Source organism: Panthera leo, chromosome C2 (genome assembly GCF_018350215.1).
Source record: "Panthera leo isolate Ple1 chromosome C2, P.leo_Ple1_pat1.1, whole genome shotgun sequence".
NCBI lineage: Eukaryota > Metazoa > Chordata > Mammalia > Carnivora > Felidae > Panthera > Panthera leo.
The window spans coordinates 124,435,480-124,448,299 of record NC_056687.1 but is presented as its reverse complement, the minus strand read 5'-3'; the positions used below and the strand labels follow the sequence as shown (position 1 = coordinate 124,448,299).

The following is a 12,820-nucleotide window of genomic DNA, read 5'->3' as shown; positions in this document are numbered from 1 at the left end:
GGCTTCTTTGACTTCTCAAGGTTGTTAAAAACTCCTTAAGAGGACTGAATTGCTTATCACTCCTTTGGGAATGGCTCTCCTCTTGGGCAAGTGGTCTAGGCCGGGGTCTACATTTAGGCCTTCAGGGCATCCCCAGAGCCAGCCCAGGGCCTGGTGTGCACTAGGAGTGTGAACTGCATGGACACATCTCCTTTCCTGACCTTGGGAGTTCCAATGCCCACCATGAATCTGATCCTGAGTTGGCCTTGTGCTCAGAGGACTTGGTGACAGTGATGGTAGCCACTGCTACCATTTACTGATCCCTATTTTGTGCCAGGTACCACTACAGTCTTACCCCTTTGTCCCTGAAAACCTTGGGGGTTGGGGCGGGGGTCTATGAGAAGCTCAGACACTGGCAGAGACTGAGACTCTTGCAAGGAAGGGCTTAAACACCCTCAGGTGATGCAAAGGTTAGCCAGTAGGATTGTTGCTTCACCTGCCCCCCGCCCCAAGCTCCCTCCCTGACCCAAGGAAGTGGCAGGACTCACCCAGCAGGCACAGCGGCTAGGGGCTGTGACCTGAAGGAAGCTCCCCTATGTGACCACAGATCTGGCCTGCTGGGGAGGGGCTCCTGGGAGCTGAGGGGGGCACTTCCATTCTCCAGTTGCCTATGAAAATGGCTTTCAAACGGGCAGTTGTTACCTTAGGAATCAATACAATCCTACATACACTAGGTGGAAAAAAGCAGACTACCAAAACACACGGTGACTTCAATTTCTGTGGGAACTACATAGCCTTGTTTCCGCAATAGGCTGAACCTGTTAACAGTGGTTGTCCCTTGGCATTCTGTGATAAAATATTCTTCCTTTTGCTTAGCTGTATTTTCTAGTTTTTCTCCAGAGTCCATGATTACTTGTGGCATTAAAAGGAATAAGGAGGGAGGGAAAGGCAAGGAACGAAGTCGGGTGGTACCCTGGGCCAGCCTGGGTGGGGCCTGTGTGTATCCACCGGGAAGGAAGGTCTTATTTGCGTAAGCAAGCGACGGGGTTCCAGCCCCGCCCTTCCAGCCTGTGGGCTGCAGGGCGCAGTTGGGGGGCAGGGGGCAGGAGAGAGGAGCAGTCTCTACAGAACCGCACACCTATGTGCAGGGCTTCCAAGCCCAGTAGTGTCAGTGTTGACCGTGCATTGGTACGGTCTGGTTGCCTGCCGCACCAGACGGTGCGCTCCGGGGCAGGGCTGGCTGAGTCTCTGGCCAAGTGGGTGCTGGACGGGGAGGAAGAGCAGAGGTGCGTGTGGGGTGGGAGCGGGGACTTGCCCGGCTGCTGCGCTTCTGGGTTTTCAGGGATGGGCAGGTGTTCAGTCTAACTTACCTTTGGGGTTTCTGTTCCCTAGATCCACTTCCCAGATGTGGAGCGGGTCGAGTGGGCCAATAAGGTAAGGCCGGGGTGGGTCCGGCAGGGCTGGCTTCCTTCTAGGCCTCATCCTCCTGGCCCTAGGCTGAGGGACCCCGGGGACGGGGCGTCAGCGATGCCACGCACAGGGACAGGGGCCTCCTGGCAGTAACTGCCGGCTGCCTTCTGCCGGTTTCTTCCCCTTCCCACCCTCCTGGATCTTCTCATTACCAATGATTCTATTTAAAACAAAACAGAAGAAAACAAAATTTATTTTAGTGTGAAACTAATGCATGGCCACAGCTGAAATGTTAGAAAACACAGAGAAGTATAGAGAAAAATGCAGCACCCCCAGTGGCCCATGAGGCCAGGATCAGTGCTTGCTAGGGAGGAAGGCCATGGCCACACTTTACCTGGTCTCCAGCCCAGATCTGTCAGCACTGACTCTGCAACCCTGGGCAGGCCGCCTCACCTCTCAGAGCTGGTTCCCCCTATCTGTGCAACAGGAATAATTACGGTCCCTGCCTTGTGAGGCTGTGAGGGTTAATGAGGTAATGAGTGCCCCACAGTGCCTGGGACATCATGAACACTGTCATCACTGGTGTGACTACTATTAGATCATTCAGGGAACTCCCAGCAGGCTCTGCTCCCAGATGCCTCAGGGGGGCCCCCAGGCTCCAACTCTGGGTCTAGCCCTTTCTTACAGATGAGGAAACAGAGTCTGGCCCCTATCTGGACAGCCCACATCTGTCCCCTAAATGTGACAGCTCGTGGATCCTCCCACCCACTCAAGTATTTGGACTCAGGACTTTTTCTAATATGAACCTTGCCTCTGTTCTGGTTAGAACAGCCATAGCAGGAATGACTTAAGTTAGGTCTAAGAAAAGACTTCCTGATGGTTTTTGAGCAAAAGTTGATAGTTCTGTGTTACCAAAGATGTCAATGCCGTGTGGATCAAAAACCGTTTCCAGCAGGGGTGCCTGGGTGGCTCAGTCAGTTAAGTGTCCGACTTTGGCTCAGGTCATGATCTCATGGTTTGTGGGTTCGAGCCCTGCGTCGGGTTCTGTACTGACAGCTCAGAGCCTGGAGCCTGCCTCAGAGTCTGTGTCTCCCTCTCTCTCTCTGCCCCTCTCCTGCTCGCTCACTTGCTCTCTCTTTCAAAAATAAATAAACATTTGGGGCGCCTGGGTGGCTCAGTCGGTTAAGCAGCCGACTTCGGCTCAGGTCATGATCTCGCGGTCTGTGGGTTTGAGCCCCGCGTCGGGCTCTGTGCTGACAGCTCAGAGCCTGGAGTCTGTTTCAGATTCTGTGTCTCCCTCTCTCTGCCCCTCCCCCGTTCATGCTCTGTCTCTCTCTGTCTCAAAAATAAATAAACGTTAAAAAAAATTAAAATAAATAAATAAATAAATAAATAAATAAATAAACAAACAAACAAACATTTAAAAAAAAAGAACAAAAGAACACTGCTCCCAGCCTATGGGTAGAAGTTGGACGAAGTAGGTTGCTGCTTTCAGAGGAGTGACCAGATTTCTGTGGATTAATGCTGGGCCCAGGGCCCCTGGGACAGACCTTGTTCTGTGCCCACAAAGGGGAGTCCCTCCTGCCTGTGTCCCCTAGTTCATGGGTGCCCTCGTGTGTTACATCTTGCTTTCTTACACTGACACACAGAGTCCCACACAAGGTGTTGGGGACGTATGACTGTAGGATGAGGCTCCCACCCTCAGTTCAGGGCACGGGTGGGGAGACAACTGTGTAGACAAACCACACACTGGGGCACCCAGTGTGTCCCATGGAGCTTCATGCTCAGGATGCACTCAGTAGACGACAAAGCAGTGAGGCAGGAAGATGGAACCAGCCCTAACGGGGCCCCTGAGAGAGATGGAGGCAGTGGTGCCCTGAAACCTCTCAGCCTCGGGCTCCTCCGATGCTGGGTCTGGGGAACAGGAACTGCATCTTTAAACTATGACCGCTCTCTGCTGCCCTCCCTCTCCCCTGTCCCATGCTTACTTTCCAGACCCACGCCATGAGTCATTCTGCAGAGATCAGCCCAAGGCAGCCTTTTTTTGATTGTTAGAAAAAATTAAATCCACAGGAAGCAATTTAACTTTCTCTTCTGTGATTCTTTTTCCTTAAGCCTCTGGCACCTGCTCCTTCCTGGTTACACCACAATGTTGATTCTGATAGCTTACATTTTAGCAGTGAACCAAAAGTTTCATAATACTAAGTTGAGTGACCATTTCGTGGTGTTCTGCAAAACAGCACCAAGTCTTGGGGTCCCACTGCCTGGGCCAGAGTGAGAACAACTGTTGTAGTTATGCCATGTTTGATGGATAGATGGATGGACAGTTGCGTGGATGGGTGGGCAGACAGGCCTGTGGGTGCTGCAGTGTAAGGGCCATGGGACCCCCCCCCCCCACCCCGGGGCCAGGTTGTTCTGGGTAGCCCTGGGTCTTGGGTGGGGGAAACAGACCTGACCCCCAAGAGCCTCTTCCTGTGGTCACAGATCATCTCTCAGATCTGGCCCTACCTGAGTATGATCATGGAGAACAAGTTCCGGGAGAAACTCGAGCCCAAGATCCGGGAGAAGAGCATCCACCTGAAGACCTTCACCTTCACCAAGCTCTACTTTGGACAAAAGGTGGGTGATGTCTCAGGAGGGGCAGCCTGTATCTGCTCTGCAGCCTTTTCTCTGTCCCAAACCCTGCCCCAGGCCATTCGCTCCTGACTGAGAACATCCCAGGGGACCTTGCTGGGGGCCTGGCTGCCACCTGCCCTTCTCAGCCTCTCAGCCTCGGTATAGACCCCTCACCCCTGAGTCCCGGCCCCACCGTCTCTGCAGGGTCTAAGGAAGCCTGGCTCTGAGAGAACAAAAAGGAAAGATGGGAAATAAGTCCACCTTTCTTCAGCCAAATTTTGGAAACATGCCAGGCAGTGGCAGTCGGCCAGATACAAAGACGTACAAGTCATGCTGGCTAAGGCATCAGCTTGGGAGAGCACACCTTCACGGAAAGAGGAAGTGCCTCAACACAGTGGATAGTTCTGTGCCAAATGATTGGTTCTCGCAAGCAGCGTCACAAGCCCAACCCTAGTTCTGTGAAGATAATAGGTGACCCAGGATAGGTGAGGTTTGCATCTGACATACCCAACATCAGGTCCTTATTCTTGACAGCTTCCTAGTCCACCCTTGTGCCCCGTTCCTGCTGCCCTAAAGTGCCCCACTGCTGTGAGTCTTATTTTTGCTGTTTGAAAATTCATCCCAGGAGCCCCTGGCGGGCTGGCTCTGTCGCTGGAGCACATGACTCTTGATCTTGGGGTCATGGGTTTGAGGTCCATGTTGGGTGTAGAGTTGACTTAAAAAAAAAAAAAAGAAAAGCATCCTCCAGGCAGAGAACTGCTGTGATGTCCATCACTGGGGAAATCAGAGGCCCCAGCATGTGGTCTGCTGTGGGGCAGGCAGGTGCCAGAGTGCAGGCCAGCCTGCTGAGAGCCGTCTGCCTGCCCCAGGGCGTGTCCCAACTCTGCCCCGCTAGCCGCCTGAGCCCTGGAGATTCTGGTTTATGCCACTCGGACTCAGCCAGGACTGGCTTGTCCCAGCATCTGTTGGTTCATTTGTCCATTCCCTGGTTCGTTCATGTAGACTTTATGGAACATGGCTGTGAGTGAGACACCATAGACAGAAATGGGCGTGGCTATGCGCCTGCCTTCACAAAGGTCTCTGTCCTGTGTGAGGCGGACGTATAAACTGGTGGACCTCAACAGGGCCATGTACACACAATGGTAGAGGAATGCGTGAATTCAGGAGTGGAGGGGAATGGGGTAGTCAGGGAAGGCTGCCAGGAGTGGGTGATGTCTGAGTTGGCATTTGAAGGATTCAGCAGGCTAAGAGCTAAGGAGCCGGCAGACTGCTGTGTTTACCGCACAGCCCGATGCCTGTGGGATGTGATGCTGCTGGGAAGTTGTCTCTTGTCACAACAGAAGCAGGCCTAGAGGCTCCAGGCTGTGGGAAGTCCGTTACAGTGCCCCGCCCTGCTCCCCAGTCTTCCACTGGCTTTTCTGGGTCTTTAATACGAAGGCCCTGGAGACCAGGGTGGACGTGGCCTGAAGCTTCGACAGGAAAGAAAAAGAACATGGGGCGCCCAGATGGCTCAGTCGGTTAAGCGTCCGACTTTTGATTTCAGCTCAGGTCACAATCTCAGGGTCATGAGATGGAGCCCTGTGTCCGGCTCCATGATGGGCGTGGAGCCTGCTTAAGATTCACTCTCTCCCTCTGCTGCTCACATGCGTGCTCTCGCTCTCTCTCAAAAAAAAAAAAAAATAAATAAATAAATAAATAAATAAAAATATAAAATCAGGGCAAAAATAAATGTTAAATAAATATGAGAAAGAATGGCAAAAATAAACCACAGCAAACTATATATTTAAAAAAGCTGACCTACCACACATATCACAAACTGTGGAAAGACTACATAATAATTTTAATTAAACCACTCGAGATGTCCCTATTAATACTTTTTCCCCTGCATTTTTGGTTCCATACTCTTGGATAGGCTTTTCATGTGACAGTGCATTTGTAAATGGCACTTTCTAAGGGGAGAACAGAAAGATAATGGAATATCCTCTAGTGTGGTTGACCGAATTTTTTTCTCCAACATTTCATTGTGAAAAATCTCCAGCATACAGAAGACGTGAGAGTATTATGCCACGAGACATCTGAATCAAACAACTGCTAACCTGTTGCTGTATTTTGCTTTAGCACATATCCATGCATCTATTTTTCCTCATCATCTTTAAAAAACTTTTTTTTAACATTTATTTATTTTTGAGAGTGAGAGAGACAGAGTGTGAGCGGGGGAGGGGCAGAGAGGGAGAGGGAGACACAGAATCCGAAGCAGGCTCTGGGCTCTGAGCTGTCAGCACAGAACCTGACGCGGGGCTCGAACCCACAAAGCACGGGATCATGACCTGAGCCGAAGTCGGACGCTTAACCAACTGAGCCACCCCAGTGCCCCACCTCATCATCTTTTTTTAAAATGCATTTCAAACTAGATTGCAAACATTAGTGAACTTCAACCCTCACTACTTCAGCATGACTATAACTCAAATTCAAATGATACTTGCTTTTTATTCTTCGTAAATAATAATCAGACCCCCATTCCAATGCCCAATAGCCTCCTAACAGAAGGCGAAGAGACCTGGGGTAGGAGGCATTACTTAGCAGCTCAGCCCTCAGCCCCAGAGGCTGGGGGACCATGACCCTGGGTCATGGAGGGCTGGGTCAAGGGCAGGGCACTTTAATTTTTAGGGTCAGATCCCACAGCCAGGGATCCTGCCCTCTTCCCTTGCCCTTGGGTGGCCGACTCCTACTCATAGGCCAGAACTGTTTAAATGCCTCCTCCTCCAGGAAGCCTTCACTAACTTCTGCCCACACCAGGGGAGGTTGCTCCTGAAATCTCCAGATCCCCATGTGACAGCAAGGGGCTGAATCTCATCACACCCTCCCCCACCACTGTCTCCTCTGCTGGGCTTCCAACCCATGAGGGCAGGCTCAGCCCATCTTGCTCCTGGCCTTCTCCCCAGTCCAGTGCCTGGCACAGAGCAGGTACTCCGTAAATACCTGCACTAAGAGAGAGAAGAAAGGGTGTGCGTTCTAGGGAGGGAAGTATCACAGTGCCCAGGACAGATGCAGCAGTGTGAATTTCTGTTTGTGCCTCATCCCGGGAATGCAGAGGCCACCTTGGTTGTTGGGGACAAAGCCCGGTGCTGGGCGAGGGGCCAGCAGCCATCCCTTGCTGCCAGATCCCTGCTGACCTAGCCCTCTGGCCTCTCTTCCAGTGCCCCAGGGTCAACGGCGTCAAGGCACACACTAACAAGCGCAACCGAAGGCAGGTGGTCCTGGACCTGCAGATATGGTGAGCCCTCTTGCCTTTGTGGGCCGGGTGTAGGGCACAGGGGAACCCTGTGTGAGAACAGTCAGTTTGAGGACGGAGTAGCATACTTACACTCGAATTTGGGGTGTGAAAGCGCCTCACAACAGACATATCCACACCACCTTGGGCTGGAGCAGGGCCGACTATCAGGAGTAATGGATGGTCCCAGGGAAGCCACAGCTGTTTGACCCTCAGCCCAGGCCCAGCTCCTCCCATAAGACTAGGCACCAAGCATGCTCCGGGTGCCAAGGCCCAGACAGCAGAACTTTCTTGGAAGTCAGGGCTAGTCACCTGGAGGGTCAGACCAGCTGCCTTAAAGAGCATGTAGAAAGAGGGAGCAAGTATGGCAAGAAGGTATGGGGACTTGTGGTAAAGCCCAGGGAGCTCTGAGCACAGGCTGTGAGAAATCTGTGGGAGAACTGGAGTCGTTGCACCTCAGGAAAACAAGGATGCAAAGACACATGAGTGACTAGTTCAGTGGGTTGGGCAAAGGAGCCTCTTTGGAATGATGTTTGTAGCAGGCTTGAGTCTGAGAGAAGGGACATTCAATCCAGGAAGTCTTCCTGGAGGTGGTGCGATCTGAACTGTGCTTTAAAGGACCAAGGATCAACTCCTAAAGTTCCAGGTTGTTGCCATTCCTCTCCAGTGCCTCATTTCCTGTCCTTAGCCCAGAGGCTGGCACCGAGAGCATATTGGGAAGACAAGAGTCAACTCTGGGAACACCCATCCCCATTTGAGGGCTGGTCTCAAGTGTGTTGGGATGATATTGGCTGTTGGTCACTCTTGGCTCCAAAACTTTGCCACAGGATCCTTGCATGAATAGTTAAGGCACATCAGGTTATCTGGCACTCAGTTAGCTTCTCAGCTCAGACAGGTCTCCCCCCCCCTCCAACCCCTGCTCTTCAGAGGGTACTCAGCATTTCTGTGATACCCAGCTTCTCTGCCTGTCCTGCAGATATTTAAAGCCTCCCCACTCTCTATCCCCTTAGAGGACCCTTTGACAGAGTCCTATGATCCTTACCCTCCAAGGCGCCCATCTGGGCTCCCTGTGCCCATTACTTGGTAAGTGCTGCCAGCTAGACTCAGGTTCCTGTGTCCTTGGGGAAGAGACCTGAACAGGGATGGGGCAGGCACACAGCAGTAGCGGAGGACTGGGTAGTATGTTCATCGAGAGCCCCCCCTTCACATCTTCAGGGTGTCACAGGGCAAAGTGGTGACCACAGTCACCGCCCTTGTGGGCGGAGGTAGGGATATTCATGAGGCACCTGGGTGAAAGGACCGGTGCAGCTGCCTCCCAGGGTCTGGGCTCACGTAGGTATTTTTGCAGAGCTGAGAAAGGCTAAGGCTTTTAGGGAGGCCATATCCAGGTGACACGGGGCTCAGGCTTGGTGGCTGGCCGCCTGGACTTGGGCTGTGTGGTGCTGGGCAAGCTTCCTGATCTCTCTGAGTGGTGTACCTGCCCTTCGTCCCTCCCCACTTTCAGCTACATCGGGGACTGTGAGATCAGTGCAGAGCTGCAGAAGATACAGGCTGGCGTGAATGGGATCCAGGTACGTCGAGCCTGGTGGGACTGCCCACCCCCCATTCCTGCCCCTGGGGTGGGAGGCTGGGCAGGGGGAAGTGGGCTCATGCTGGAGCAGGCTGCAGAAAAGGTACAGACACCAAACACAGGCTGACGATGACCAAGGGACTCCAGGCCTGAGGTCGCCTGGCCGTGAAGAGGTGACTAGGCCTTATTAACCTGCTGCTTGGCCCCATGGCCCCACACCTGCCTCTGTACAGTCCCCCCAGGGCGATATCAGCTGCCCAGGGAAGGGAAAGGTTCTGTTCATGGAGTGATGCAGAACCAGTGCTTAGAAATGAGGCGGTTGGAGGAGGAGGTGGAGATCTCTTGTGGTAGAGGAGTAATACGGGAGCTGGGTCCCCGCTGGCTGGGCTGGCCTGAAACGTGGGCAAGAGGTAAAGTAAATTGCCCTCTGCACCCGTGGAAGGCAGTGGTGGCTAGCTCGGGGCCCCTGGTAGCTGGCAGAGGCGTGACAGCTGTGTGCAGATTTCTGTTTCCTAAGTGTGGTCCCTATTGGAACAGCAGGTGGCCCTGATGTTTGGGGGTGGCCTCGGCAGAGCACAGCAGGTGCAGGGGGGAGTGGGGCTGAGGTCCCACACTGGCCCCCTGTGCCCACCCAGTTGCAGGGCACGCTGCGGATCATCCTGGAGCCCCTCCTGGTGGACAAGCCCTTCGTGGGAGCCGTGACGGTGTTCTTCCTTCAGAAGCCAGTAAGTCCCAGGGAAAGACGCAGGCCTGCGGTTCCCTGTGAGAAAGCACTCGCCTGCTAGGCCCCAGGAGCCAGTCTGAGTCCCAGAATGGAACTGCCGAAGGCCGGCGAGACTGGCTGCTCCAACTGCTTGTCTCATGTCATCTAAGGCAGCCTGAGGTGCTCGGCTCTGCTCTCCCTGAGACCAGGAAACATTCGGGAGAGTGGCTTGCCGAGGTCACACAGGGGGACCGAGGTGGAGACGGTGTAACCCAGACCTCTCAGTCCAGGCCGGCCTGTGGCCGTGTGCCCTGCTCTCCCGTGTGGTCCTGGCAGGAGAGCAGCGGGCCTCGCGGCCCCAGCCACCCAAGCCGAGGCCTAAGCAAGACTGAGAGGTGCCCTCACCTGCCTGACGCCCCTGCAGAGGTCCCACCACCACCAGCAGGCTGGGTTCCCCGGGCTGGCAGGTGTGAGGCGCTTGGCAGAGGGACCCAGCCCTGGGCTTCTAGCTTCTTCCAGCCTAACAGCCTCCCTCTGCCCCTGCAGCACCTGCAGATCAACTGGACAGGCCTGACCAACCTGCTGGACGCTCCAGGAATCAAGTGAGTGCACTGCAAGAGCTGCCAGGCAGATCCCAAGAGTGAGGTCCTCCAGAGACGGGCATCCAGTGACTGGAGCTGCACCTTGGCTGTGCCCTCCCTCCCGGTTCCTGTGTGAGGAGCAGGGTGGCACCATGCTGTCCCTGCCCTGGGGGGAAATGTGTTGGTGTGTTCGGAGTGGGACCAGGAGGCTAACAGTGTTGCTTGGCCTCTGTGGGCAGGCACTGCACCTAGAAAACACACACACACGCACACACACACACACACATGCACACACACGCTCAAACGCACGGGCACACACTGGCCACAGGAGATGTCCTGGGGGAGGCTGTGTGGGCTAATGAGAGAGCACAGGCTCTCTGGCTCTGTTGTTCAGCAACTGTGTGACTTCTCTGGGCTCTTCCTCAGTGAAAGGGGATCCCGGTTCTTCTACGTCCCTTCCTGGGACTGGCCGTGGCAGGGCCGCACTCAGAGCCTCAGGCCCCCTGGGAGGAGAAAGGGAGGGCTCCAGGCCCACGTGGACACGTGTCCCCAGGCATCAGGGACATTTGGACTGGCCAGGGCAAGCACCAGCAGGCTCCCCGGGCTCAGGCAGCTCCCTGGCCTGCGGGGAGGACCACTGGCTCGCTCCCTGGGGACGATCCCACTGCTCCTGGCCCCCTGGATGCAGAGAATCCAGTGGCGCATTGTTTCATTCAACAGATATTTCCTGAGCACCCGCTCTGCGTGCCAGGCCTGTTCCAGGCGCTGTCCCTGCTCCTCTGCTGGGGAGAGGGAGTCAGGCAGTGAGCAGAGAACTCTGATGGGATGTCAGCCAGTAGAAGAGCTACGGGAGCAAACACTTAGCTAGCACTTACTGTGCGCCAGGTGCTATTCTCTGAGATGAGGAAACAGGTCCAGAGAGGTGATCGACTTACCCAAGGTCACACAGCTCATGGGTAGTGGAGCTGAGATTTGCACACAGGCTCCAGTCCATCCCTTAGCTACCACGTTGGGATGCCTCAGAGAACAGAGCGGGATTGAGAGGGTGGTGGTCAGGGGCTGTCAAAATGTAAACCCCGCATCTTCCCCCACCCCCACCAGCCAGGCAGGCTAGGGACAGGGATGTTCCCTGTTGGGCAGGGCCCACCCCACCACGCTCTGCTCCTGGTTTGAGCTCTGGGGATGACCAGGGGAGGGGTGGGCGGCCTTTACAGCTGGTCATGTCCACTGTCCCCAGCGAGGTGTCAGATAGCCTGCTGGAGGACCTCATCGCCGCCCACCTGGTACTGCCCAACCGTGTGACTGTGCCTGTGAAGAAGGGGCTGGATGTGACCAACCTGCTCTTTCCTCTGCCCTGCGTGAGTACCTGCACTGGCCACAGAGCACTGGGCCCAGAGCTGAGGGACCCTCAGGCTGGAGGAGGGAGTGCATTCTCAGTTGGTAAGCCTGGTCTCTGCCCTGTGAGAGCATGGCATCTTTGTTTGATCAGGCGAGGACCGAGCGTTGGAAGACTGACTGACTCGCCCAAAGCCACCCATCTAGGGAGGGGCGGAACCCAGGTGGCATTCCTTCCTGGATGCTGGTCCCCCCTCACCACCCCCCACCTGTGCAGCCTGGGTTGGGGGCTATGGGAAGTCACCCCTGCCCCCAGGAAACTCTAGGAGATTCCCATCCTCCCTTCAGGGACACGAGACTCCCCCGACTCCATTATTTGGTGATGGAAAGAATCCTTGGGGTACACTGGGAAGAACATTCAGTTGAGCCAGGACGTGGGCCTTCCTGTGTGCTCAGTCCCACTGCCCCTGCCCCCCACATCCTGGGCCTTGCTTGGGAGGCCCCTGAGGACAGCCACATGGCCTCCCTACAGAAGGTGCCCTTCAGGGCTGCGAGTCGGGGCTCGGGAGGGGGGTGCGTGCCCATTTCTCCACCAGTACCAGGTAAGAGGCATCGGCTTGCTCTGGCTGCACCGGGGTAAGGCCCGGGGCGAGCAGGCGGCAGCACATATGTCCTCTCAGCCTCCCCAGGCTGAGTTTGGCCATCTCAGAATAACAACCAACCCCATCACCTATGCCTCTGTTACTGAAAACAATCTGTCCTCAGGGGATATCCCCCTCAAGAGGTCCTGGAAAGTTGCTACCATTTAAACTCACTTGGAATAGTTCTTTCTGCGTGTTTGCGACAACTGGCCGTGAACATTTACATTGATTTGTTTCATTCCATTTTCTATTTTGAGGGCTGAATTTTTACCGTAACTTCCTTTCACAGTCATGTAAAATATTTGCAAGCTTCCGAAGTCCAACATAAAAACGGATTCTATCTTAAGGGGTCTGGTTTCGATCCTTTCTTCCCTGCACCTGACCTCCACCATCCCCCTTAAGTAATGGTTTATCCTTCCACTGTTCATTGCTGGTTTTCTAAAATGAGCAGCTGCAGATATATTGCAGATATGGTTGTGTGTGCATATCTGATGATGGTCATATTCCCCTTCTTTGACAGATGGCAGCAACCTAGTTTTCTCCACCTTGCTTTTATCACTCCGTATGTCATGGGCACCGCTCCGTGACAGGGTAGACAGGGCCCTAACTCTTTCCTGCTTACGGCGGCCCAGTACTCCACGGTGTGTGTGTGCAGGGGGTTATTGAATGGGCTGTGTTGATCTCTCGCTATTACAAATAGCGCTGTCACGAATA

The 12,820-nt window shown here is 54.4% G+C and overlaps 1 protein-coding gene across 1 annotated transcript in view; it reads left to right on the top strand.

Moving 5' to 3' along the window:
- The window catches only part of ESYT3 (extended synaptotagmin 3), a 49,960-nt gene that overhangs the window by 17,662 nt on the left and 19,478 nt on the right, over positions 1-12,820 (top strand). The window contains exons 2-8 of the mRNA XM_042903205.1: positions 1,372-1,413; positions 3,874-4,008; positions 7,203-7,279; positions 8,781-8,847; positions 9,482-9,571; positions 10,096-10,151; positions 11,368-11,488. Coding sequence (XP_042759139.1) covers positions 1,372-1,413; positions 3,874-4,008; positions 7,203-7,279; positions 8,781-8,847; positions 9,482-9,571; positions 10,096-10,151; positions 11,368-11,488 — 588 coding nt within the window. The remainder of the gene's footprint in view (positions 1-1,371; positions 1,414-3,873; positions 4,009-7,202; positions 7,280-8,780; positions 8,848-9,481; positions 9,572-10,095; positions 10,152-11,367; positions 11,489-12,820) is intronic.